Here is a 26,595-nt window from a genome sequence, read left to right as displayed (position 1 = left end):
TCAAAGTTATGTGAATGCATTCCTGCAAATTTTTTGAAATCTTTCAGAATCGTGCAAATATCTTCACCCAAAAATTACTTCAATGTTACGCTTTTGAAAATTGACTTTAATCTTTTATCTTCTCTTGCGAAAAGTTTTATTACGTTTTCGGTCACTATGCCGTACGTATTTTAATTCATAATTTTGTATTTTATATATTTATTAACATTCTTTTAAATAATAGTAATAAGTAAAGTAAATGGCTTATTCATGCAGTCATTTCTGGCGCACCTTCAGTCCAATAAAAATGATTTTCAAACATGATAACATGAATTTATAATGAAACTTGATATTTAAATTCAATGCAAAATAAATCGGACCCGAATTAAATGAACAATTGAAAGACAATTGCTTTTCGTCTTTTTCAACGAAATTGCGAGTATCTTAACTGACGTGTGTGGTCAGACAGCGACGAATAATTTATGCTGATTACTTTATGAAACCTCCGGAACGTATTTCCCTTTAGACCTTTATGCCCAAAATTTAACAAACATATCTCGTGTTAGGAGATGTGAAGAAACATAAACGTCTATTGAAGCACTTGAGAAGAGACATCAAAAGAATATGCCAGAGTATGGACAAATTCAATTTGTTTATTTCAATAAGCTTAGATATGTATGCAAGCGTATGTATAAAAATTATATTATTTTCTTGCCGTCATTCGTATGTATTCCAATTTTTTTGCCCCAATACACAATACAATAGCCATCGAGATGACCTTGCAACATATCGCTACAGTGAAAAAAAAAAAAAAAAAAAATTAAAAAACAAACAAAATAAAATTAAAAAAAAAAAAAAAAAAAAAAAACATTAACAATCAAACGAACTGCAATGAATAAATAAAACAAAATATTTTATGAAACTTTACGCAAATGCAGTTCGACAGGTGAAGTTCACCGCAGCGTATATATATTTTCCTTCTTTTTTTTTTTTTTTTTTTTTTTTTTTTTTAAAAAATTAAACATTTTTTTTATTTTTTGAAGGGAATAATACATAACTGCCAACATAAACCAGAAAATGAAAAAAAGAAAAGAAAGAAATCATGGAACGAGGAAGATTAATACGATTAACAGCGGGAAGGAAGACGGCCTATAACACGTGACGCATAATTGTCGCTGCTACGTGAGTTTATTTATATGATACTAATCACTGTTCCGCTCCTTTTCGCCAGTTCAGTGCATCATTTATTGTTGTCTGACCCATTTTGTTGTTAAAGCTTTTAAATTGCAACAGCATTGCGATAAAACCACTATTAAACCAAAAAGAAAGAAGAAGACCGACATACAAAAAATGGCACTCATTTGAACTTCCAGTTAAGTGAACACATAATTATACCGGTTGTGGCTCCTGCTATTGCTTGCCTTATCATTTACAAGGTTTGATCAAGGTTAAGTTTACACAAAAGTGTATTCACTGCGCTTTTAAAATAAAACCTTTTGCTTTGCATTCACTGCAACGCACTACAACAGTTATCAAAATTTGTCGCGAACACTTACCCTATCAAAGATTACTTCATATAAGTATAAAGAATTTTTCGTAGAGTGCCTGAAAAAAGAAATGCACATATCGTTACGCACGGCACTTGCCTTTTATCTCGTTAACCAATAAGAAATAAAATTATTATTATTGTCAGGCAAGGTCGATTATTAAGTCCTTTACACGACACTGCCTAATGAAAGTAATTCTTCATTTATTTACTTGACAAATACCAAAAATTATACGTTATATAAATGTAAAGTCGTACTTTGCATGGGTGCCCGCGCCTAAGAACAACATTACAACGTAGACTGACGTGATCGCTAAAGATCTTCACCTATTTTTGGCGAATAATATTAAAAATTAGACGGTTGCTGGTATAGGCTTACATTTCATAAAGCGACCAAAAAAAAAAAACAACGAGAGTCCAATTTTGAAGTTTTAATTTCAAGTTACGATTATAGAGCAATCTTCGTCGCAAAAGATTAAAGACTAAAATTTTTTTCAATATGACGGTTTACTCTTCGTAAGAACGGTTATATGAGAGGGAATTCGAAAAATTAGCCCATTCAATCCAAATTTTTGACACCATCTTTTTATGTGGAAGTACTACTACTTTGCTATTTGGAAATTTTGGAAATTGCAAATCGACGACAATGGCATTTCTACAAAAATCGCCCAATCCAAAACGAAAACCGAATTTCGTCAAAATATGTGAAAAATCGTGGCCATAAATTGAATGCGAAAATGGAATGGACAGACGGACCAACGGACAGACAACTTAAATTTGTGCAGTCAGTGCCTTATGCCTTTTTGTCTAAATAGTTTAAGAGGGTAGACAAGCTCTTGGCCCTAAATTCTTCAATTTATTAAGGAAACCGAATGTTGACGGTTACGCCTCTATTAAAGGCGTTCATTCCCCAACCTGCTCTCTCTCTCTCTCTCTCTAATCTTACGAAGGTTTTGGCATTTGAGTGGAAACATTATATAGACTATATACCCCACACCACTTCACTTAATGCAGTTATTCATTTATAAGTAGACGATAAATTGGGCCGACCCGAACTATTTTCATAAGAGTTCCCTCTTCGACCAAAACATATGCACTCTGAACACAATAATGAGGAGATAGAATCCAAACAAACAGAAAAGCTTAGATCGATCCAGAACGTGATTATAAATCTACAGGGAAGGTTATATCAAATTTAAACGTTTCTTCGCCATAAGACGTGTAATTCAGAAAAACTTTATTCAAATCTGGCAAAATTGGATCCGAGATAGATTTCAATAGAGTTAAAATAATCTTTGACTTGCCTTTTTTTGCTTCAACAACCTCTTGATCTACGGTAAATGCTAATCAAAAAATTTGCAATAAATTATTGTAAACGAGAGGCGTAAAATATTTTCCGTTTCGGGTCCCATTTGAAAAAATTAGTATCCAGGGTCCACTCGAAGACGAATCTTTTATCTCTTCCAACAAATCGACGAAATAACAGAAAAAAAAAAAAAAACGAATTTGTGAGCTTCAAGCGCACAACAGTACATAATAAATTATGGTACTCGCAACCCAGGGTCCTTGAATTAGAGATGAGGCCACATATGCATAAGTTTTTGCAAACTAATTCTCCAACATTAAATGAAACTGACATTCACACTAATAAATATGTTATGTAAATGATATTGTTTCATAATTTTCAAGAAAAAAATTTAAAAAAAAAAAAAAAAAAAAAGATTCTTTTAAAATACGAAGAGGAAACAAGAAAAAGGGGAAAACAAGCAAAAATCGAAAAGTGACTCGAAGTCATAAAAGCTTTTTTACCTATATATACTCGTAGAAAACAAAAAGCCCAAAAAGTAACATCTTCAGGCACTTCAGTTTTGTCCTTCTTCGTAAGAGAAAATTTTGTATAAATTGCCAGAGCAGATGATATTTGCCACCATTAATACGTTTAAAGGAACTGAAGTGCCAACAGCAGTACTCATACGGGCGAACAATATTTTTTTTAAAAAAAATTTTTAAATAAATAAACATAAAAAACATCATGAATAAATTGGTAAGCAATGTCATCTTCTACAGTCACTTGTGGATGAATTACTTGGGTACATGAATTATATTATATTTTCGCTATGAAATTTGTGATCACAAGTATTCACAAGTATAAATAGAGAGAAGGTTACGAGAGAAGATTTTAACCCCGTGAGACCGTATATCCTTTCCTTTCCTTTTCTTTTTTAGCTTATTTGCAGTTTGTTTATCTGCTTGTTAAGCCTTGTTGCGGCTCGGCCTAATGAATATGATGCGGTGGCGGAAACAAGAAGCTTTAGCACTGAAGTTAAAGAGGACGGTAGCTATCAGTATCAGTATGATACTACAAATGGTATTGCTGCCCAGGAATCGGGAATAGGCGGCCATTATGCAAGCGGTTCGGCTGCTTATTACGCCCCAGACGGTCAATTGATCACATTAAGCTACACAGCCGATGATAATGGTTTCCATCCTAGCGGGAATCATTTACCCACCCCACCACCGATACCAAATGCCATACTCAAAGCTTTAGAATATATACGCACGCACTCTAACGAGGAGGAAAGGCAAGGTGCCATCGAGAATAAACAGCAAACAAAATTAGCAATACGTTACCGTCAATAGATATGTTTTTTGCTTATGACTTTTTTGTCTTCACATGCAATGTTGTTAAACGTTTTTAAATATTTTTTTCTTGCATTTTGTTTTTATGTGATTTAAAAAAAACAAAAAAAAGAATAAAAAAAAAAAAGATGAAAATAAACTTTTGTGATTGGATTAGGAAGGAAAATTCAAATCAAAATATAAATGACTGCAAATGTAATCATCTCGCTCCATAATAGGAATAAAAATTCCGTATATAATTAACGCAAACATTTGCTATTACTATACAAATCAACAATTTTCGCATAGTAATTGATAATAATGTTCTTACGAACACTATGTAGAAAAAAGAGAAGCAATTAACAGCAGTTACATACAGGTTTTAATAACAGAAGAAAAATCGTAAGAATTTTGAAAAAGGTTTGATTTAATTAAAATTATTTCGAATATATTTCATGTGTTTTGACAACAGTAAGCAGTTAAGAATGATATTTTACATAGAATGATATTTACATATTTAGTGTCATTATACGAACGAACACTTACGATTATTTATCATTTACATTTCGGATAACAAATAATTATTGAGTTGATACAAGTGAGAAAATTATGTCCGGCGGGAGCCGAATCTCTATGTTTTTCACATTCTACTTTCCATGTTCTTTTATTTGATACTCACATCGCTGATATTATTTAAAAAAAAAATAAACAACTAATTGAGGCGCCTAACCCATTTTTCGGCAGATAAATCAGTACAAAACAGTTTTAAATCTTGTGTCTTGTTTGCCTTATGATAATTAAGCGTAAAACCTCCAAAAAAATGCAAAAAATCAAATTTAATTATCCGTAACTTGGTGTGGACATGGACGACTGCTTCCATTTGTGGACCTAAAAAGTAGAGTGTTTCATAAAGTAGATATGGAAAATTTCGCTCTTCTAAGTTTAATAATTTCCGAGTGACAAGCAAGAATCCAAAAAAAAACTTTTTTTTTTTTAAACTGAGTTGCGTTCAGTTTACGCTCCACTGTGCGCCTTTGGGACATTTTCAATGCTAAATGCTGCGTGCAAAAACATCCAACCTTTCAACCAAATTTGAAGTCTATATCTTAATTTTTGCAACCAGGAGAATACCAACAACAGACAGCACACAGACAGGGAGACCTGGCTAAGTCTACTCGGAATTTGACGCCAATCAAGAATATATATATATACTTTATAGGGTCTTTGAAGTTTCCTTTTTGGTGTTACAAACATTATGGACAAAAAAAACAAAATGAATACACTCCCATCTTACAGTGGTGGGTATAAAAATCAATTTGAGGAGGAAAGTACAAAATTTTCAAAATTAGTTCTGCCTGCCGCAGAAAAAGAGGGTCATAAAAGCCACATTAGCTTAAACTTGTTTCAAGTTTTCTCTTCAATGTTTAAGTAATATTCTGAAACAAGGTTTCATAAATCTGCTCAAAGTTTGGCGCTCAAACATTGCCGCGAACCCCTATAAAATAAGTGGAAATAACTTACTATGCTAGCTTACATTTTTTCAAGGTTTATGTCTTTGCTGAATATCGTAAATTTACATCTTTGCATGATTATAATTTACCGTCAAGTAAAGGAAAAAATACATGGCATAATAATTATGCGAATTAATTAGTAAAATAGTGCAGCCTTTTGTTTGACGATCAAAAAAAATCGAAAACTTAACTAAATGTAGACTAAGATATTGCCATTAACAACATCATGCAAGGCATTGCTATATAAGCAATGAAAGACTATAGTATACAAACATGAATATTAAAAATTTTCGGAAAATATGAAGTCATTTGCGATACTAAAAAGCTAAAGGCTACCAGAATAACTTAATCCTGATGGTGGTATCATCGTATCGTTGTCTCAAAAATCGCCTGTAAGTCGTAAGTAAGCTAAATCGATCACAAAAAAAAAAATTTACGGAAGTAAACGTGCTCTGATAACCTTTAACATCGTTTAAGACATGTTGAAAATCTGTGGCGGCCTTATTATTACGATTACTATCCACCCATCCATAATCGCAGCCACTTAAAAAAGATGACGAAATGAAAAAAATATTCGAAATTTTTAATACTTCTCGACATAAGCCGGTGAAAAGGAACATTTTGCAGAATATGGAAAAGTTCGAGCGGATGGAATCATTCTGCTCATCCCCTTATCCCACATATGAACAGTCTTACAACAAATAAGCTTCCAGATGGCGATCGACTTTGCTAGTTCATTTAGCTAGTCTTAGTATGTTTATTCTAATAAGCTTGGATCGTAAAAGTCCGTTTTTCGAATCCCTTCCGTAATTTTTTAATTTTTAATTTCATAATTAAAATTAATGAAGAATAATAAGTTCTTTGGCAAATTTGAACCAAGTCGATCTGCTTATTATATATGGTAAAATTACAATTGCAAAATAATAACATTATGAGACCTAGTGGGGAAAGCTTTACGTTTTACATAAAAGAAATATGTTGCGTTTACAAGCTATCGAGGTAAAAAGCTGTAACTCAACTGTCAATTATGGAAATATATATTAGTAAACCTTTATTTATATAAAGTCGATATATATATATATTTTTTTTTTTTTTCGTTATAATAATTCTTTTGCACATTACCTTCAAATGAGTTATTTTGACGGCTAACCAATTCGAAAAAAAAGAAATAATTATTACGAATTTTCACACCAGGGGGAAGAGAAAAAAGAGAAAGATTGAAAAAAAAAAATGGAGAAAAAATTCGCACAAGGTTTTTTTGTTTTTTTTTTTATATAATTAAATTATTTTAAAATTTATTTGTTATATATATATATATATATATATATATATAATATTATATATTTTTTATTATTATTTTTAATATCAATTACACAATTTATGCTTTCTAAGCAAAAATTTCTATAATTTTAATCAAGTGTTTGGCTCGAGTTTTGGTGCGACCAATTGCACATCACTAGTTTGTATAGAATGTTGTTGCTGCTGCTGTATTGGTGTAACAATTGTATTAAAATTGCTCCGAGCGTTTGTAGTTAAAACATTCGATGTTAATAATGTAGCAGCCGCCGAAGATACTACTGTGGTAAATAATACTTTTGGATTTATTCGCAATTGCGTGGGAGGATGTCCATTCTGCAAATTAGCAGAATTAGTTAAAACTTGTTGTGACGTGTGCGTAATATGTTGCTGCTGCGTATTTACTTGTTGCTGCAATTGGCTTTGTTGTTGCATATGTTGACCGAAAAGTTGAAAAAACTTCTCCACTGCCGATTTTTCAAAATCCAAACGTTCGCGTTCGACGGCTAAACGTTGCTTCTGCAAATCGTTGTTGGTCTTTTGAGCGGTTATCAATTTACTGATTAACAAGCGTACACCTTTAAGAAGAAAATGAAAATTATTTACACAATAATAATAAAATGTAAGTCGCTTGAAACCGTACCGTAAATATCCTTCCTGCCACATGTATCTTCACGTTCTTCTCTTTCTTTTTGCGGTTGTTGAGATTGTTGCTGCTGTTGCTGTTGTGTTTGCTGCACTTGTGCTGTCGTCGATATTTGCTGTTGCAATTTAGATTCATCGGGCTTTGCTGTTAAGCTCTTCCTTAACGTTAACTGAGGCTGATTATTTTGATTAGAAGATGACGCCGCCATACTGTTAGTAGCCAATGTGGATAATGCGGCACCTGGATTACTCTTATTTGACTGGTCGGCATTAACAAGCAATAGTTTCATACCGCCCGGCCCAGTAGTAACAATACCGGTATTGTTAGTACCGGCATTAACTGAAGACGGTGTGGCAGGTGTACTCAAAACTAAATGCGGCTGCAAGTGACCACTAGCGTTCGGCAGCAAACGTATCTGGGGTTGTGAAGAGACCGTTGACACGCTAGGTTGCATTAGGAAATTCGTTGGAACTAACGAAATTTTACCCTGCTGAGCGCTAGTATTCTTTGCTATGGTAGTGGTAGCATTAGTTATTGTCGTAATCGGTATCAATGAGGCTGAAGAGCATATTGAATTGGCGGAAATACTGCAAGATAAACTTGTTGGTATACTTTTAAGACAGGTCTTTGGTATTCTAAGGTTAAAAAAAATAATACAGTTGCAAGTAAAACAAAAAAAAAAAAAAAGGCTTCTCACACTACTTACTCATCCTCAGCATCCACATCAATTGGCTCCACTTTAGGTACCAATAACAAATCATCAACGGAATCCCTATTTTTATTGCTGCTGTTATTGTGAGGTTTGCTGCTAGTTTCTTTCATTTCATTTGTTTTGGACGTTTGATCAATTCTCGGTTTATCAGAACTGGTTTGCACAATAACGGTTTTTTTAACGTTGGCATGTTTAGTTGAGGTTGAGCTATCATTGTTCATTTTATCGGCTATAAATTCTTCAGTATCGATTTCCATTTTAATAAAAAATTCGTCATCAACTGATTTGTCTTAAAAATTAATACGGTTCAATCAAAGATTAGTATCAAATCTCAATTCTAAACTCATATAATATTCCCACACTCATACATACCATTCCCATTATCCGAGTTTTTTGCAACGTTAGAGCCCTTATTTTTGTCTACTTCCGTCATAAGAATCTCGGTTTCTCTTTCTTCGTCGATAAGATTTATTCCATGTACAGTCTTATTATTATTAGTTTTTTGTATTCTCTTTGCAAGCGGTTCGCTAAAGGCCAAGACATCGATAATATCTTCATCGTCACTCTCGGAAACAGACCCACCTAAAATTGATTAATAATAGAATCCCTACAATATATTCACATATTTTGCTTACTCTTACCCTCTTCCAATATTTTACGCTTACGCTCTTTTCGCCTTTCCAGCTCCTGTTCAATTTGAAACTTGATCGATGGAGCAGGCACTTCATTCGGTCTGACACTGAATATAGGTCGCGACATCACGGCATCCATTTCAGCATAATGACGCCAGGAAGGTTGTGAACATTCACCGGATTCCACTTCCTTCTTCAAACGATTATATATACACTTAAGGTTTTTAATGCGCGTCGTTATCTCTTCGGGCGTGCGAAAATAACCATATTCCTCCATTTTAGCAGAAAGCTCCACTATAACGCTATATTTTTTATGTGTAGTAATAAGTTGACGCTGCACCTTCGGATCACCCCACAACTGTATGAGTACCTTGGTCTCGTCAGTATCGAAATTCGGATTACGGCCCAAGGCAATGTTGTTTTTAAGCTTTGCACCACCATTCAGGACACGGTTTTTCGATACCCAAGGATCACCAGGACGACGTTTTCGATTGCGTGTATTAGGTTTAGTCGACATTTTTCTCACACCTGCAATAAAATTACAACACATAATTTAATCAACTAACCAAACAGAGCATACTAAACACAGGGGGAACTTGCGTATGCGAACTAAACTCGTATTCAATTACACAAACTCATTCATTTTCACTTTTATAAAAAACACAACATCAACAGATGTGTAAAACGACGTGGATCTATTGTTCTAATAGAAGTAAGTTCAAAATTTTGGTTCAATTCTTTTCCACGACCCAGCATATATGTACGGTTTAGTCAATGCTACCACATGAATTTTGCACAATCAAAATGCATTGAATTGAATATAAAACACGCTTGCACATGCATGGAAGTGTGCACATAAACTGCATACGAGCATAGTGCCACACACGTAACAAACGCATATTTCTTTATATATATATATATATACATCATCATATATACAATTACCCACTTCGCAATGCTTGAACAATACTCGCAACAATATATAAAATATGCGGCGCACAATATTCTATAATATGCCCATACAACTTAATAGCTATTATCGTTGCTTTCAGTTTGTTAGCAAAGCTCATTACACACCTCCTCCAAGCACCCTTTATCTGCCTCTTATTTATTATCCTGTACTGTACGCAATACTTTACGAGTCTCTTTTTTGCGTTTCCTTGTTCCTGTTGCGGCGATATCTCTCATGCGACTGAGCATCTTGGTCCTTTACCTGAATACACTTTGAGCGAATTAGCCACCACCTTATCATCGTTGCATATGCATACGTGAATCCATAAGACTTCTATACAGACAGACCTGCGCAATACCTCAATTATAAATTTTTTTTTATCGATTTTTTCGGAAAAAATTTTCTTCATAATATTGAAAAGTTCTTCCCCTTCAATTCACAAACATGTGCAAATAATTATTTCAATAAGATTGCGCCAGGAGTTTTAAAACTTAATAGTATTGCGAGAATATATTGAATAAAATGTTTTAACCAAGATATGTTTGCTTAAAGTTTGTCGTAAGCAAATTTTTTCTTTACTCTAAATAGATAAGTTGTTTGATGACATGCGCTTTATCATCGAACTTTTCTATGCCTACTAATGCATTAATATTTCATTTTTCTCAAAGTGCATTTTAATGCAAAAGCCATAAAGTATTATTTATAAATATTTCCATTAGTTGCTCTTTACCTTAGATTCCCTAAAAACCTACAATCTAACCTAGCTCTCGTACAATAGAGGAGCCTCCGTACAAAAGACGCTTAAAACGCCTGCGCTGTGAGTTATCAACCCTTGGAGTGTGGGCAATATGCTAAAAATTGATTGCATCATAAAACAATTGCTAGAATAAATCCGAGTTCTCACATCGATGAATGTATAAAAACAAAATATAAGTTTATTGGTTTGTCAGTACCTCACACAAATGTATGAATATCATACAGGGTTCCATTAATTATGAATGTGCGAGCAATACGATCGACATCGCGACCATTTATCGGATCTTGATTAAAAAAAAAAAAAAAACCCGGTCCATGTATCTATACATAATACATCTCAAAACTGTCGTGACAAATTGATAGTTAATTTATTTTCCCTTTCAGGCTAGTTTTACTACTCAAGAGGACCGGGCCCTGTTGAATGTCTATATCGACATGTAAATAACGTTTATAGTAAAGCTTTTTTTTTTTTGACAGTCCGAAAACAAAGAGATTTGAATAAATACACCATATAAAGCTTTAGGCTGAAATGAAACAACTCGATTTTCAGCGAAAGTCATCTCTAGTCCCAGCAACTTGGTGTAAAATTTCATTAAAAAAAAGAAACTTAAACAACATAGAGTGTATGCATTCTTGACATAGATTAGTTAAAGTCAAGAGTCGCACTCAAGACTCGCTCACATACAATCAACAAGACTTTCTTTAAAATGTTAAAAGCAAGATAAGTGCGAAAAATGTGAAAATATGTTAACAGGAAAGAAATTATATTTGGGCTGAATCGAACTTTTAATATTCATCATTCACTACCTGACATAAGTGGTTGGTCGCAAGCTGAACCTAAGATCAATCAACATGCATATGCAGCACTCTGCAGATAATTGCACAAACTACGAACCGTACGCTTTTCGGAGGAACTCTTAGCTGAAATTTTTCTCGTACTCGGCAAAAAAGCTTCAATATATAAGTGTTGTTCTGTTTTTCTCACGCAGACAAATTTAACTTTGTCGGTTCCATATTTACAATGATCTGATATATATTATATTAAGGCCTTATATGTATTTTTCAGGTGTAGTGTAAAGCGGCATAACCCTTTCGGAACGTGTGCTAACTTCGTATATTAATCCCCACTTCATCGTGCCCTTAAATTTCGAACGGGTGTCACCACTGGAACTACCGACGTTTTGAATATAGACATTCCTACCGAAAGGGATCATTACGACCCCCTCTTTTTTGTGTAATCGTCACTGTTGCAAAAATAGAGATAAGAGGTGGAAATTTCCGCACAAGAACTAAAACGTCGAAAATTGATAAAAAAAAAAAACATTTTCAAATTCCAATTTATTTCCAATTTATTCAGTTTCGCATTTATGGTGGACGTGCATTTGATTTTTATGACTATGAGAAATCGACAAAAACAAGGGACCAAGCCTCTCCCCTATGGTAAAAATAAGTATATATCGTCGGTATATCGAGAGTAGGAAGAAACCGATTATAGATATTTGAAGATTCTTTCATATAAGTACAAGTACCACACAGTATTCAAATATTACCTGAGGTATAACCATTTTTTTTTGAAAATCGAAAATGAAAAAGGATCAATATGACGTAATCGGTAATTCCAAAGTTAAAGCAATGTAATGATAATATGAAATTTCAGGTTAAGTTGGATGTAAATAAACGGCCGTTTTTTCTCATATCGTATTATATAAATTGCAGCCTTTCCTGCCTAAGAGCTCTTTTCGAATTTTTCGCAGTTGCAGGCAAGCTGGGCCTCTTCTGAAATTTAATCCCCGAAATATGTCTAAATAACAGACAAACAAATGTTCAGGGAGTATCCTACCCCCAAATAGCACGCGCAACATCTGTCACATGTACGTTGAACCCCCACAAAATAAATTTAAATTTAAAATTATACGAAAAAGCGGATCAATGTTGATCGAGATATTAAATGCCTCAGTTATACTTGATATTTACAAACCGTCACACTGTCTCAACATGTCTTGAATCTTAGGTAGCATAAGAAAAAAACATAACAGAGTCAATTGCTTTTTTTAATAATTACAAACGGGACGGGGAAATGTTATCGAACCCCATGTTTGACAAATCACGCATATAGTGGTTCTGCGCATATTTCCCTTACTTTCAATATAAAAATGTCTTCGGTAGCTGAGGAGACCGTATCGAATATCGATAAAAAAACGCAAAGAAATAATGTTTATAATTAAATACCACTGATTGTATGCAGAGTAGGAAAGAGGGTTAAGAATGCGCTGCTCACGCTTAGTGCTTCGAACAGAAGGTGAGCATGTTTAATAAATATGAAAGCAAGAATGTGAACAGATTCACAGAAATATGTATATACTCTAAAGACAATTTCTCTCTTACTCTTTCTCTTTCTCTATTTGTAAACAAACTCGACCCAAGCAGAATTTATTTTTTAAGCCACATACTCACCACACCCTACGCATTCTTATACATTCATACTAATCTCTACATCAACACATAACTGAAGAAGATATGCATACATTACATATATTATTTTTATACTTCAGATCAAAAAATGAATTTCTTAAGGAACAAAAACTTATATTAAATAACAATTCAAAAACGATTTTTTTTTTTGCCTTAAGATAAACGCAGAAGCAAAAAACATTCTTTAATATCAAAAAAACATCGCAAAAAACGTGTACTGAAAAAAAGTTCATTTCACAGATAGCTTAATATACTGTTTGTGGAAAAAATTAAAAAAAACCAATATTTTGTTGGACCATCTTCAACGTCTAGTAGTATATACTTGTATACGCCTTGGCATTGAAGAAGCTAACTTGCCTGTTACATCTGTATCAATTTGAGTCCATTCCACAAGTAAAGCTTTCCTAGTCTTTAATATTACAAGTTTTATTTTTTCAAACCCATCCATTCATTTCATTTGGGGAAATGTACAGTGGCCACTGCTCTTTTAAGATGAAAGACGTATATTCGCGATCGTTGGCCTGCTGGTAGATTCATTTGCCCGAAACACTCACTTCAATTGCGGAGTCTTGACATTGACTTGGAAACGATTGAGATAAATATGTCAATAATGACCAGCTTTCCGACTTCAGCTGCGAACATGCATACCGAAACCATAACAGACCCTCCAACGTGCTTCACAGTTGGTAATTAATTTTAAATCGCCATCGCTATATTAGGTTTCCTCCAAATTCTTTCTTTACCATCCCATCCGTATACATTGAACTTACACTCGTCTGCTCGACTAAAAACTACGATTTTCCAAAAAATGTTATCATCATTTTTGTAAAGTTTTGCAAACCAGAGAGGTTTTTTAATATTAACCCTCTGCACTCGAGGGCTCCGGAGCGGAACGATTTAAAATTGGACTTCGAACTCGAGGGCTCCGCTACGAAAATATTGTAAATAATTTGCAGTTCTTAACATAGAAACAAAAACAGATCGTAAAAAGTAGAATTCGGGTGTTTCGCTGTTGGTGACAAACGACGGTCGCGACTCGCGGACGGTCGTAATACGAATGAAAAAAAACTTCGAGTGCAAAGGGTTAATATCGCTTATAAATTTTTTTTTTTTTTTTTTTAAGGTAAAGTGTATTTTTTGCTTATAACTTTATCTGAAGTTTTAAAAATATTTTGAAGTGATATTTAATATAAGTTTTTCTGTCTTAAGAAATATATTCTTCGAGCCTCAACCCATAAATGTAGCTTTTAATAGGAGAAATCTTAATTTTTCGCAGTGCATGTAGACTTTATTGGGCCACTGTAGAGGTTAAATAAAAAATACTCTTTATTTTGGCATTTTTTGAACGCGGTAGGTAGTAAGTTCTCTTTTCGTATTTTTTTGCTGGATTTCCTTCAATCTTGAATCTTCCAATACCCCTGCAAATTCGTATCGTCCGTAAAATCATTTCTGAATTGGATTGAACACGTGTTGATCATCCCTATTTTATGATAGACTTATGTTCTTTTACTCACACAATAATTATTAAAAAGAGAATTCCAACAAGGGACTTGAAATTAATGTCATGTTTATGTTTAAACTGAAAATTTCGTATCGAAATATTTGATTAGGTAATATTCGCGTCAAGGTCGATTTATGTCGGCCGAAAACGATGAAAGCCCTTCTTTTGTTGCGTAAGGGTATTTTGCAAATCACTTTCGAACTGCGCTTCCTCCCATAGTCAGTTAATTAGTAGAGTTGGATATTCTCCAATCGATTTTGCGGTCGCGCAACAGCTACAGGCAGACGGAAGAAGCGATAAACAAATGATGTTTAGTTTACCCGCTATATAGCTTTGACGTATTTCTGAAGGACAAATGGGACTAACGTGTCCGAATCTTTTGAAAGGTAATAAAAGATTCAATAAATTTGAATTGTGCAAATTATGTACACCACAGTTAATATTTATTTTTTCCAACCTGCAGATTTTTCAAACGCAATTTTATGGAGAATTTACATATATAGACAATGACGTAAATACATACGCAACTTGGATACCAAAAGAACTTTTTAGGTAACAAAATCTTCTACTGCGGTTGCGTTGGTCTTCTTTGTTCCACCGATGTCATTGGCTTCCTTAACTGTGTTTGGTAAGATCTTGTTTGTCGTCTCAGGTAATAACAGTGATAAGCCAGCACTAGTGAGCGCAGTAATTGCGAATAATATGGGAGGAGCATTTTCAGAATATTTAGCCTGTAAGGAGTGTAAATTGATTCGCATAAAAATCGCGATTGTTTATTTTAATTACGTACTAGAAGTGGGGTCTGGGCTGCTAACATTGAACCAAAACGACCCATCATCGAACAGAATGACAGGAGGCTATTGCGTAATGTGGTTGGAAAAATTTCCGATGTGAAAAAATATAGAACTTGAAAGCTCGCAGTTATTGCCATTTTACCCAAGAGAAATAACACCAATTGAATATAATAATTATCTGAAAATAATGAAAGCAAGTAAGAAAATGATATCCGGTCGTTGTCGAATCTTTTATACCCATCACCGTTATCCTAAAAAAGACAAAGAACTAAATTTTGGAGTGAGACGTGTGGGCGTTGTAGGCGTGTTTTCGGAAAAATTTAAATAAAATCCAATTTCTTTTGCGAATTTGCAGGCGATATCTCCCCTTTTCACTAACGGGAGGATGTTCATCGCAAATACTACGCAATTGCGCAGACAGACAAATGTACAGATGAATCGTGCATTCCAAATTTACAACTGGCTAAGAATTTATATAGTTTATGGGGTGTTTTGAGACTTCTTTCTGCGCCTTTTAAAAGTATTGAAAAAAACACTGCACTTGGGTAGACGTGGCTACTTTTTTCCACTTTTGTACAGATGTTACAGCATCGCCCATAGAATATGCGTTCAAATTTCTGCAGATTTATTTGCCGCATTATTCGAGTCATGATCAAAGAATCAATTGCGTATTCCTTTTGAAAAACAGAATTGTTCTCCGTTTTCGCAGCGCTGTGGGCGCGCCCTTCGACCGAATTGGCCCATTTGCAATTACAACCTGCGCGCAAGAACTTCCAATGTTTCTAATAAATTTGAAGTCGATGCGGCCAGAAAAATGTTTACCATCGACATTACGCATTGGTACCGACGGACATGCTCGAACCGATTTAGAATTTGAAGCTGATCAGGAATACACATATACCTTGTGGGGCCTGTGAAACTGTGAAACGTTGCAAGCGTTTGTACAAAATAAATACGTTTTCATCCTTCGGTGATGGGTGTAAAAATTTATTAGCTAAGAATTCGTATGTATGTAAGTGAATTAATATTACCTGATGTGAGAAAAATAGTTCCCAAACAGCAGAGACCACAAACGAGCATATATCCGCATAAAGTATAGCGGCGTCCGAATCGATCCATCGTGACCAATGGCAAAAAGAAACCAGGAATTTCAATCATTGCTATAAGCATAAAATTATTGTATTTGTTACCGTGGAGAAGCACGGCGCTCAAACTAAGACCATAGTACACAAGTACATTTACTATCCAGCAATAGGAACAGTTTGCTATGCGCCAGAAAAATTTATCGAATGCTTCTCTAATCGGAAATTTCTTCTCACTGCTATTGCGAAGTTTCTGATCATTGGCCGTAACGAGTTTTTCTAACCAACGGTCCGGCAATTCAGACCGATTGACAGCAGATGCTTGTTTCAAAATCAATTTGGCTTCTTCATCACGATTTTGACTTAACAGCCAACGTACACTTTCCGGTAATATCCAAAAATAGGCGACCAATGCCAATGTAGGGCCATAAAGTATGCGCAATAAAATTCGCCAATTTTGGTAATATTTAGCGAATAGGGCCAAAAGAATCTCACCCAAAGCGTAAAAGACGGTAATTAAACAGCAAGCTAATACTCGTTTCTGCGGACCTACAAGCTCTATGCCAATAATAAAGCAAACTGAGTAAATCGAACTTGAGGCGATGCTGTCTAAAATTTCGAACACAACGAAAAATACATAAGATGTAGCGAACGAACGTATGATACCCAAAATTCCGGCAATAAAACTACACAATATTAACGATGTGCGCCGACCATACCTAAGCAAGATAATCAATTGCATTGCAAGCGCATGGAAAAAATGGCATTTTAAAAATTATACCTACATATCGGAAATGTAGCCACCAATTGGAATACCGATAAATTGGCCTATATTGTTGAGAGTTCCCACCATCGATAATTTCCATTCATCCTTGCAATATATGTGAAACTACAAAATGTAAATTAAATATGTTAGTTAAATGCACATTGTATTATAGATATTTTGGACCATGTGGAAACATTTCAGTACGGAAAATCCGAACTTTGTCTGTAAGCGTCCCTAAAAGTGCTGTCTGTGTCAAGCGACACCTTGCTGGAAAGCAACGTACAACTCAATGTGTAATCTGATGATTTCTGGCTCCTTTAATACGTTAATGGATGTCTTGCGAGAGTGTTTTTCGGTTCGTTTAAAAGCATTTTCACAAACGAGAAATACACGTTAGAGCAATCTCAACTGCGACGATTGTTAATTAGACACGAGGTTGAGAGCAGTTCGAAAGTTTTCAGTGGCTTCTGCCAAGATATTAAATGTTCTGAGTTTGAAGTTTTTGGAGTTGATTGCGAGTTCGTTTCCGTTTCTCCATCACTTAGCTATACGTCAAGTGTAAAAGGTATAATTCTATCTATGACCGATGTATCAAAATCGCCATCTTCCATTCAAACACTGATAAAGAACTTTTGAACATCGCGGGCATGGCTGAAATTGTGCATCGATAGAAAAATATCGTGCAAGATTTTTTATGTTCAGTACTTCGAGATGGTTTTTTTTTTTTTTAATTTTTTCAAATTGGAACCAAACTCTCTAATAATCATATGGTATTGGCATGCTTCCCTGAAGAAAAACTTCTTCTTATGAGATTTGTCAATTAAACTCTAAGACTAGTCTACTTAAGTCTTAAAGCACACGCAGCATCCACGGCTATCGTTTTTGTTGTACAATTCGGCTTTAAATTGAATTGAAATTATTAAATAGTCAAGTAATTATAAAATGTGTCATCAAATACATTATTGTGTCAGGTAATTAAAAATAGATTTTACTATTGCGTCTATCTGTATGCGATTCGTGACGAAAATCGTATTAAATATAAAATAAGATATTTAGCATATTGAATGAAATTTTAAAGGTGAAATATCTCGAAATTATAATATGGCGGATGTCAAAGTCACGTCTGATTGCTTTAACCATTATAAAGTTTGAGTCGATCAGAGTTTTAATTTGTTCGAATTTATTCAGAGAAACTGGCCAAGCAGGGCGATAAAAATTTGCATTGCGCGAAAAAAATGGAAGGGCTCTTAATATGTTTAATAAATATGGGAAAGGAGAAGAAAGTGTGAACATCTAATGCAGGATTTTGTAAGGGAATTACACTTGAACTCAATGCTACTCACTTCATTTGAAATTGTTTCTTCACTATCACGAAATATTAAATTATCGGTGCTGCAGGGTTGTGTGTTATTACGATCGAAGTGATCATTTTTACACTTAGTGTTATAATTGAATTCGGCATTAAAATTGGTAAGATTGTCAGTTAGATTAGCAGCATAACGATGACATCGATCTAAAACGGAGTTGCTTTTGTAGGGTATGGCGTATTCGGTCCATGGTTCATCGTATTTGCTATCGATATCGTCACATTCTGTAATATTACATCTGATAAATTGTTCAAAGAGATATTTTTGAATAATTCAGACACATAAGCCGTGCGCACGTACTACCTGTAGATCACCGTCCCGGCCGTAAATACATAAGCTACCGAGAATATCGCACTAAACATCATTGGAATGCATATCAGCAGTAGGATATTGATTTGAAATTTACCAAATTGACCGATATGAACCAGAATAGTATCCAACGTGACTTTCTCTTCCTCTTTAATAATTTGATTATGATTATGTGAGTTAGCTGTCACTCTTTCATTTAAATCCATAATTGACTGCAGCAATGTATAATAATTTTAAACAAATCTCAAAGTGACTTTTAATTTGTTGTAAATTGTTGTTAGTAGCGCTTTTCGTACATATTTCACTTTATTTATACGTAGTCTGCAGTGAATCAAATCGGTCACGATTCAGTCACTACTGAATATCAACTGATCAATGGAAAGTACGCATATATATGAATGTTGATACGTTCCAACGGCAATGTACTATAGAAAGTAAAAAAAAAAACAAATAAAAATAAAAAAAAATAAAGAAATAGAAATTCTAAATTTTTAATTTTGAAGCGTGAGAATGGCAAGAAGGGAGAAGAGAGACATTTTACTTTTTATTAGCATACAATACCACAGCGGGAATGTTTTCCTGCATTGTTCAGGTAAGTTTTGATAACTTCTCTACTCATTCGCTCTAAATGAATGGAACTCCGATTATAATAAATTGATTTACTGTTTGCTACCGCTATTTACGATCGGAGAATAACATTAAACATTTATATTAGATGAAATATTTTTCTCTTCCGAACTGAATTTTATGGGATACATAAATTTTGTTATTACCCTTGTAACAGTTAGAGATAGATAGATATACCTGCAAATCGCATCAATAATATATTTGAACTAAAAACATTTTTTAACAATATATGTGAAGTGAGACTTTAACTCGATTTTCTTATCAGTGTGCGTTTCATAAAGATTTAAATAGCAAACTGAAACAAACTTAACGCGTACACTTCTCGTTCGCTTTCGTTAATCAAATTTACGAACAGATGACTGACGCCTTTAACAAAAGCCTATAAAAACTAAAAGCCTTCCTTCTTGAAAGGGATAAAACTTTTTTGAGATTTTAATTACTATTATAGCGTACAAAAGTTTATTACCGTGGGTAACTGTAAGTCCGCTCGGTTCTCGAATAAAGCCAAACTCAAATTTCCGTAATGAGCAAGATATTCCACATACCCCCAAAGGGCTTACTGCTTACTGATTAGTTTTGTAAGGAATCCTGGCTCAACTGCATTTTTATGCAATCAATACAAACGTCTTCCGCAGGTAAATAAATATAGAACGGCCTCTACAAATTAAAAAGTTTCTATTCTTTAAATAATTTTCGGCAGTCGATTCTAAAGTGTAAGTTTGTTAAAGATTTGATGTCGTAACTATTGTGCTTAGATAGCGATTAGTTCGACTTGAACTGAGTTAAATGCTTTCGTTTATTTCTTATCTCTTCCTTACTATTTTCAATTGAGAGACAAGTTTATTTAATTCCCGCCTGAACGTGTTTTTTGTCATTTCATACATTTGCAATTGAGATTTTTTTCAGGCCCCACTTTTCTATTTTCTAAGAAAAGTTTTCTCGCATTTTATATTTCTATTCTTCTGTCTGATGGATAACTGATGGATAATTGCAGCCATTTTTTAACAATATTAGTAGAGAGCTCTACATCGGAACTCAATCTTATAAAATTAAATCAAGAACTAAATTTGCTCTTCTTTCATTAATTCCTGAACTCTTTAAGGTTGATGAAAATGGAAACGCGTATAAAGCAAAATCGACTCAAAACTTGATTCCAAGCAAAATTATTATTTACTGCGAAGAAGTTAGCCCAACGCACATAAATACCTTCGTTTGTGTAACTTTTGTAGTTTGCTAAAAAGAAGAAGATATGAAAGAACAAATAAATTCTTACTTAAGTGAACTGAAAAAAGAATTTTTTTTAAATTTTTTTTAGGACTTCTCAGTCGCTTTTTTGGATCCAGAACCTATCTACTACTTTTCAATTTAGCTAATGTCTTTTTTTACACGATTTTTTTTTTTTTTTTTTTTGAAAAAACCTATCGCGTAAAAAGAGAATTTCCAATATTTATATATATATATATATACATATATATATATATGTATAAATATATATATATATATATATGGAGCTTCGTAGCTTTACCGACTTAGTACAAAACCTTACGGTCATTGATTGATAATAAAATAATTTGGAATATATTCAGCAAATTGTTGTATTAGAAAGTGATAAATGGTAATTTTGAAGTCATGAATCAATTAATACACAAGGGTATACCTAATATATAGACATAAATCTAATCAATCTTCATTATCACTAATCAATAAACAAGCTTGCTTACTTTCATATTAACTTCCTTATTGTTATTTATTTATTTATTTTTTTTTAATATTATTATAATGTGATTTATTATTAATTTCTTCATTTTTGGTTTTAAAACCATTTGTTTTTGTTTACGTTGTTTTTTCTAGAAAACAATATGGAGGCGCCGTTGCCTATCGTGTTTATCTTGTAGGAGTTTTTAAGCCAACAGCCCGAAAATAATGCCCCATTGTGTTAGCCTGACGAGCTAATCATTCAAATAAATAAGTAACACGCTTTGTACAATCGTGTCAACTATGGGAAATATATTAATACTATGCGTATATTAAACAAACATATATTATTTCTATAATACAAATTTTTGATAAACATGAGCGAAGTAGGAGATACACTCATTTTATCATAATATTTGCAACACTCAGAAGAAAGATTCATTGACCAATTTCTGGATCGAATTAGCCATGCTGTAGCCAGCTGTAAAGCTATGTGTTGTTGACACTTATTCTTAATAACATCTTGAAAAGATGTCAAAAAGCGCACGTCTTAGCCTGCTCAAGTGCTGGTACCGCTTGAGCGTCGAAGACGATGTAAATGACAAAGACAAACTTACTGGACTTAAAGAAATATCATCCAGGAGGATAATTATTCATTTATATGCTTTGCTACAAGTACTACCTAAACCGAGACAAAGACCACAGACACAGATATAAATAAAATATTTTCATTTCTTTTTTATTAATGAAATATATACGATTAAGTTCCCCTTTTACGCTTAAGCATATTTAATAAAAAAAAATTATAATTGAGAAAAAAAGGACAACTCCAAGTAATACCGCAGATTAACAAAAAAGAAAAAAAGAGGGGAAAAATAAGTAATCACTTTTTTTTCTTTCCCTTGCCGGACTTTGCCGCCAGCTGAACCCGTTGATATGTACGCATACTGCGTTTACGATTTTCAATTTTACGCGTGGCATTCTCGGCGTTGCGTTTTTTGATAAATTCCAAGCGCATCCGTGACTTAACAATTTGTTCGGGCGCACGAAGCTCCTTAGAGCCGCCCACACCAGCCTGCTTTTTGGCTTCAACCTTGGCATTGTGCCGAGCGTGGCGACTTACTGGATAGCGTTGTTCATGCGACAACTGTTTGAAAGGCGTATCATCGTCACTTGCAGTTTCTTTCGCCAATTGTTCTTCAATTTTCGACTTCTCTTTCCATTCGTTGTAGCGGCCGGTTTTGAATGAGCATGGAATCCAAGCTCCAGACTCTGTGCGTATTTTTCCCGCCCTAGGATCTTGCACGGCCACCATTTTTTTTTTAATGCGATCCCATTTCTTCAAGCGCCCCTTGTGGTGTACTTCATTTGTGTCGCGGTCAATGACTGAGAATTCTGCATTCATCGCTTGACGTTCAAAAGAATTTATTGCCAAACCGTCCTCAGTATGTTTATCTGCTGCCTCGTATGGTATGTAATTTTCGGCATCTCTAGTGTATACTTTTTTCTGCTTTTTGCTCTTCGCCTCCTTATACAGATGATCTGCATTCTGGCGTTTCTGCGGAGCCACTACTTTGTTAAAAACCGTGCTGATATCAAGTTCATTAGCCTCCTGCGCTGACATCTATATTTTGGATATGAATATTTAAGTTAAACTCATTCAATACATTAGACTTACCACTCCTTCCTTCTTGCTTTTAACACGTTTCACTTCCTCTTCTTTATCCAACTCCTCCATTTTTGTACGATATTTTTTTATGATATCAGTGTGCTGCGAGCGTTTTTCTTTCATGGCCATGAAAGGAGCAGACTTTTGACTCTTTTTCAATTCAAATATGGTCTGAAACAGACATAACGTTTTTTTGACATAATAAGTTTAACAAGTAGGAAATAATAGTCGACTACGGATAAGTCTTCCGATCTATTCACCATCTTTGTCTTAAAAAGCAAGCTCAAAAAAAATTAAATTTCGAGGCTCTGTGATATTGGACATGGCTGTAGCGAGTAGCGAGGAAGAAAACAATTTCCTCTACTTTTCAAAATAGAAATGTCAGTAAGTGTTATACTATGGATGTATATGTTGCACGATTTAGATAATTTTTAAAACCAACCGATATGTTTATTATTACGATCGGGGGAATGTTTATCACAGGTGTTCCCCAAACGGACACGCTTACATCGATCCAGAATTTGATATTAATCAAGAATATTTATGGTCTGCAGTGTCTCTAAAGATACCTCCTAGGGGTTGCAAACGTTTCGACAAAATAAAAACCCATCCCATTCTTCGGTGATGGATACACTTACATTCTGAGGCTTATAGTTGTGCATTTTTAAGAGTAAATCATGTTTTTGTTCTTGAAATTTACGCTCGTCCTCGGTCCTTTCTTCCCCTTTCACCGGTGCATCAGTATTTAATTTAGATGCTACGTTGAAAAAGACCTCCAAAGGTTTTAAACTATAGAATTTAATTTTCTTAACACGAGCATTAGAATCCGTTGAAGCGACTGGTCGGGAAGACAAGTACTTTTTATAAGCATTCTCGCTGGTGCGCAAGACGCCACTCTGCAATAAATGTGTTTGGAAATTATTATGCAATTCTTCATTAAGAATAGTGAAAGGCTTACAATATTGTGGTGTTTCTTAATTTCTGTAACAGTTAGATGTTCTTCTTCTAGTAGTTCCTGTGGTACGCTACCAATAGAATTACTATCATTGATATCGAAAAAGCGATTAAGGAATAAATGTAAATCAAGCAAATGAGCTAAGTCGTCGGTAGAGAATATTGAATAGGCAGTGCCGGTGCGACCTGCACGAGCACAACGTCCAACGCGATGAACAAACAGTTTCGGTTTCCCTGGGAAATGTAAATTAATAACAAAATCCAGGCTCGGTATGTCAATTCCACGAGCAGCCACATCTGTTACAACAAGAACTGAAACTTTTTTATTAACAAACTTGGCGGTATTAATTTTACGAGCTGACGGATCTAAACTAGAATAAACGGAAGTGTTGCTTATGCCATATTCAGTTAAAATCTGGAACGACCAAATAACATGCAAGTGAATATTTCAAATATTTAAATCTCATATAACTCACATACGATACAAGTTCCACGTGATGTTGGGTGCCTACGAAAACGACTGTTTGAGCCTGTTGAGATATCACATATTTCAAAAGTATAATTAAAGTGGTATATCGATCATCAGGACGACAATAAACGAATTTTAAACATAAACCTTCCGGTAATTTCGATTCAACATCCAATCGTATTAAAACAGGATCACTTAGCCCAGCACGGGCAAAATCCACTAATAACTTTGGTAATGTTGCTGAGAACATGACAATTTGCTTGCTAGCAGATAAACGATGTAATATTTCATTTAATTGCTGACCAAAACCCATCTCAAATAAACGATCAGCTTCATCGAAAACCACATATTCTACCATGCGAATCTTGTTTTAGGGTAAAGTTTTTTTTTTCTTCGATATAGACTTACCTATGGCCGTTAATTTTAAATCCATTTCTATGCATAGATGCAAAAATCTACCTGGCGTTGCTACTATAATATCCGGACATGTATGTATGGCAGAGAATTGGGAATCCATTGAATCACCACCTAATACCAATATAGTTTTTAATTCCAAAAATTTGCCCAGTTCTTTAATGAATTTGTATGTTTGCACTGCCAACTCTCGAGTAGGAGATAAAATGAGAGCTCTAGCTCCTTTGGTAGGATCACGACGTTTTAAACGTTCAAACATTGGTATAAGAAAACAAGCGCTCTTCCCTGAACCAGTTTTTGCCATTGCCACTACGTCACGTCCTTCAAGTATCAATGGTATTGTCTTGCGTTGTATGGGTGTAGGTACCTTATAACCACGTTTAGTTATACCCTTTAATAATTCATAACTTAGACCCATCGACTGAAAGCCACCGCTTTTCTTAGCTTTAGCAGATGCAGTGGATTTTAGTAAGTTATTGTTTTCCCTGCCGCCGCTGTTCAACGATGGAAAGCCGGGTAAATCATCAACTCTGACTTTGGCCTAAATATAAAGAACATGACGTTAAAATGTTTCTTAACTTTTAAATCTAATTTACCATTTTTTAGACTTTTTTCATTGCTTTTCCTTTAAATCCAATCCGTTTAGAAAGTTCATTTACGCATAAGTAAAAAAGCGTAGAAAAATTTTTTATTCAAAATCTATTAATAACACGTGTAGTAGCTGATTTATTCTTCTTCTTCTTCTTGAATATTCAGCGAGCCAATAACAGATGATTCAACATGTAATAAAACAAAGCATAGTGTCCGGGGGTTCTTTGTCCATGCCGCCTGGGCCTTAATAGCATTGACGATTCATTTAAATTGTTGATTAGAATTAGATTCTTATGTTTATTTGTTGACGTCAGTAAGCGTTTCTAAAGTTTTTGTTCGCCACGATTATTTTTATTGTTATTATTTTTGGTGTTATTATTGCTTTTATGATGCAATGATGTTATTAGTGAAAAAGTAAGTTATGTTTAGAGGACCATTTTTTTTTTTTAATTATTATTTTTAGATATTTTTCTTTATCTTTGATATCGTTCATTTTATTATCATTATAATTATAATTATTGATAACACTTTTTTTTCTTTTGAAGAAGCGTTAGTTTGGGCAACCTATTAAACAGTAACAGAAGTTGGTAGAGTTGCGGTGTTGTGAACGAAGTTAACGAATTACAATGGTTGGCTGTATAAAAACTAGGAGGCCTGAAAAAAGGAGGCGCTATTCCTGTTTTGCTGATTTTTTACAAAAGTTTATGTGAATTAACAAATCATTTCGTATAGTTTTGACATGCACATTTTTTCAAATTATGTGATTTGTACAATTTTGGTTTTTAGCATGTATTATTTTGTAAGAAATAAAAAGAGCACTTATTTCAAAGTTGAAACTGTTTTATTAGAAAGTCATAAAAGATAATTTGCATATTATGGATCAATCAATAGAAGGGCTCTCAATGGCGTTATAAAATTTAAACAGATTATGAAGATTAACAAAACCGTTTTGTTGGTTATGTTTATGTTGATTTCTTTACTTATCGTTCCAAAATCATATGTTTTTGTTACCACTTTCCTGTAAAGCTGTTTTGTACAGCTGTTCATTGCGACTACCACAGCTACGACACGCTTAGCCGCGCCCACTCCGTGTTACAGAGCATGAAAGTTCAGTTCTTTTGCTTCTTTTATCTTTTTTTTTTTTAATAAATGGTGATGGGCATAAAAGATCCCAGTCTTGGATTTTATGTTCTTACTTGTTTTTTTTCTCTACTTCTCCTTATATACTTGGTATTA

At 34.1% G+C, this 26,595-nt stretch overlaps 4 protein-coding genes across 6 annotated transcripts; 1 reads left to right on the top strand and 3 right to left on the bottom strand.

Moving 5' to 3' along the window:
• Positions 1-3,557: 3,557 nt before the first annotated feature.
• On the top strand, positions 3,558-4,165 carry LOC119644978 (pupal cuticle protein Edg-78E-like). Its single transcript, XM_038044721.1, has 2 exons — positions 3,558-3,569; positions 3,752-4,165. Exons 1-2 carry the CDS (start codon positions 3,558-3,560, stop codon positions 4,163-4,165), a joined length of 426 nt encoding a protein of 141 aa, XP_037900649.1.
• A 2,903-nt stretch (positions 4,166-7,068) lies between these two features.
• On the bottom strand, positions 7,069-13,775 carry LOC119644977 (myb-like protein P). Its single transcript, XM_038044720.1, has 7 exons — positions 13,479-13,775; positions 8,951-9,469; positions 8,682-8,891; positions 8,304-8,598; positions 7,595-8,232; positions 7,357-7,529; positions 7,069-7,287 (listed from the first exon to the last, which is right to left on the bottom strand). Exons 1-7 carry the CDS (start codon positions 13,567-13,569, stop codon positions 7,069-7,071), a joined length of 2,145 nt encoding a protein of 714 aa, XP_037900648.1. The 5' UTR covers positions 13,570-13,775.
• A 566-nt stretch (positions 13,776-14,341) lies between these two features.
• LOC119645306 (organic cation transporter protein) lies at positions 14,342-19,555 on the bottom strand. Of its 3 annotated transcripts, XM_038045445.1 has the most exons (8): positions 19,482-19,547; positions 18,935-19,365; positions 18,608-18,869; positions 17,284-17,387; positions 16,448-17,217; positions 15,413-15,594; positions 15,146-15,353; positions 14,562-15,079 (listed from the first exon to the last, which is right to left on the bottom strand). In XM_038045445.1, the coding sequence occupies exons 2-7, from the start codon at positions 19,144-19,146 to the stop codon at positions 15,171-15,173; spliced, it is 1,713 nt and encodes a 570-aa protein (XP_037901373.1). In that variant the 5' UTR covers positions 19,147-19,365; positions 19,482-19,547; the 3' UTR covers positions 14,562-15,079; positions 15,146-15,170. The 3 variants fall into 3 exon arrangements, with proteins under 3 accessions (XP_037901374.1, XP_037901372.1, XP_037901373.1); XM_038045446.1 differs by having other exon boundaries at positions 14,342-15,353; positions 16,607-17,217; positions 19,482-19,555; XM_038045444.1 differs by having other exon boundaries at positions 14,561-15,353.
• Positions 19,556-22,013: 2,458 nt separating this feature from the next.
• LOC119645305 (ATP-dependent RNA helicase DDX54) lies at positions 22,014-25,692 on the bottom strand. The gene is made up of 7 exons (XM_038045442.1): positions 25,365-25,692; positions 24,763-25,309; positions 24,362-24,705; positions 23,890-24,300; positions 23,570-23,827; positions 22,941-23,102; positions 22,014-22,886 (listed from the first exon to the last, which is right to left on the bottom strand). Exons 1-7 carry the CDS (start codon positions 25,365-25,367, stop codon positions 22,146-22,148), a joined length of 2,466 nt encoding a protein of 821 aa, XP_037901370.1. The 5' UTR covers positions 25,368-25,692; the 3' UTR covers positions 22,014-22,145.
• Positions 25,693-26,595: the final 903 nt, after the last annotated feature.

This window comes from Glossina fuscipes, unplaced genomic scaffold, assembly GCF_014805625.2.
Source record: "Glossina fuscipes isolate IAEA_lab_2018 unplaced genomic scaffold, Yale_Gfus_2 1, whole genome shotgun sequence".
NCBI classification, from domain to species: domain Eukaryota; kingdom Metazoa; phylum Arthropoda; class Insecta; order Diptera; family Glossinidae; genus Glossina; species Glossina fuscipes.
This window is presented reverse-complemented; position numbering and strand designations above follow the sequence as displayed.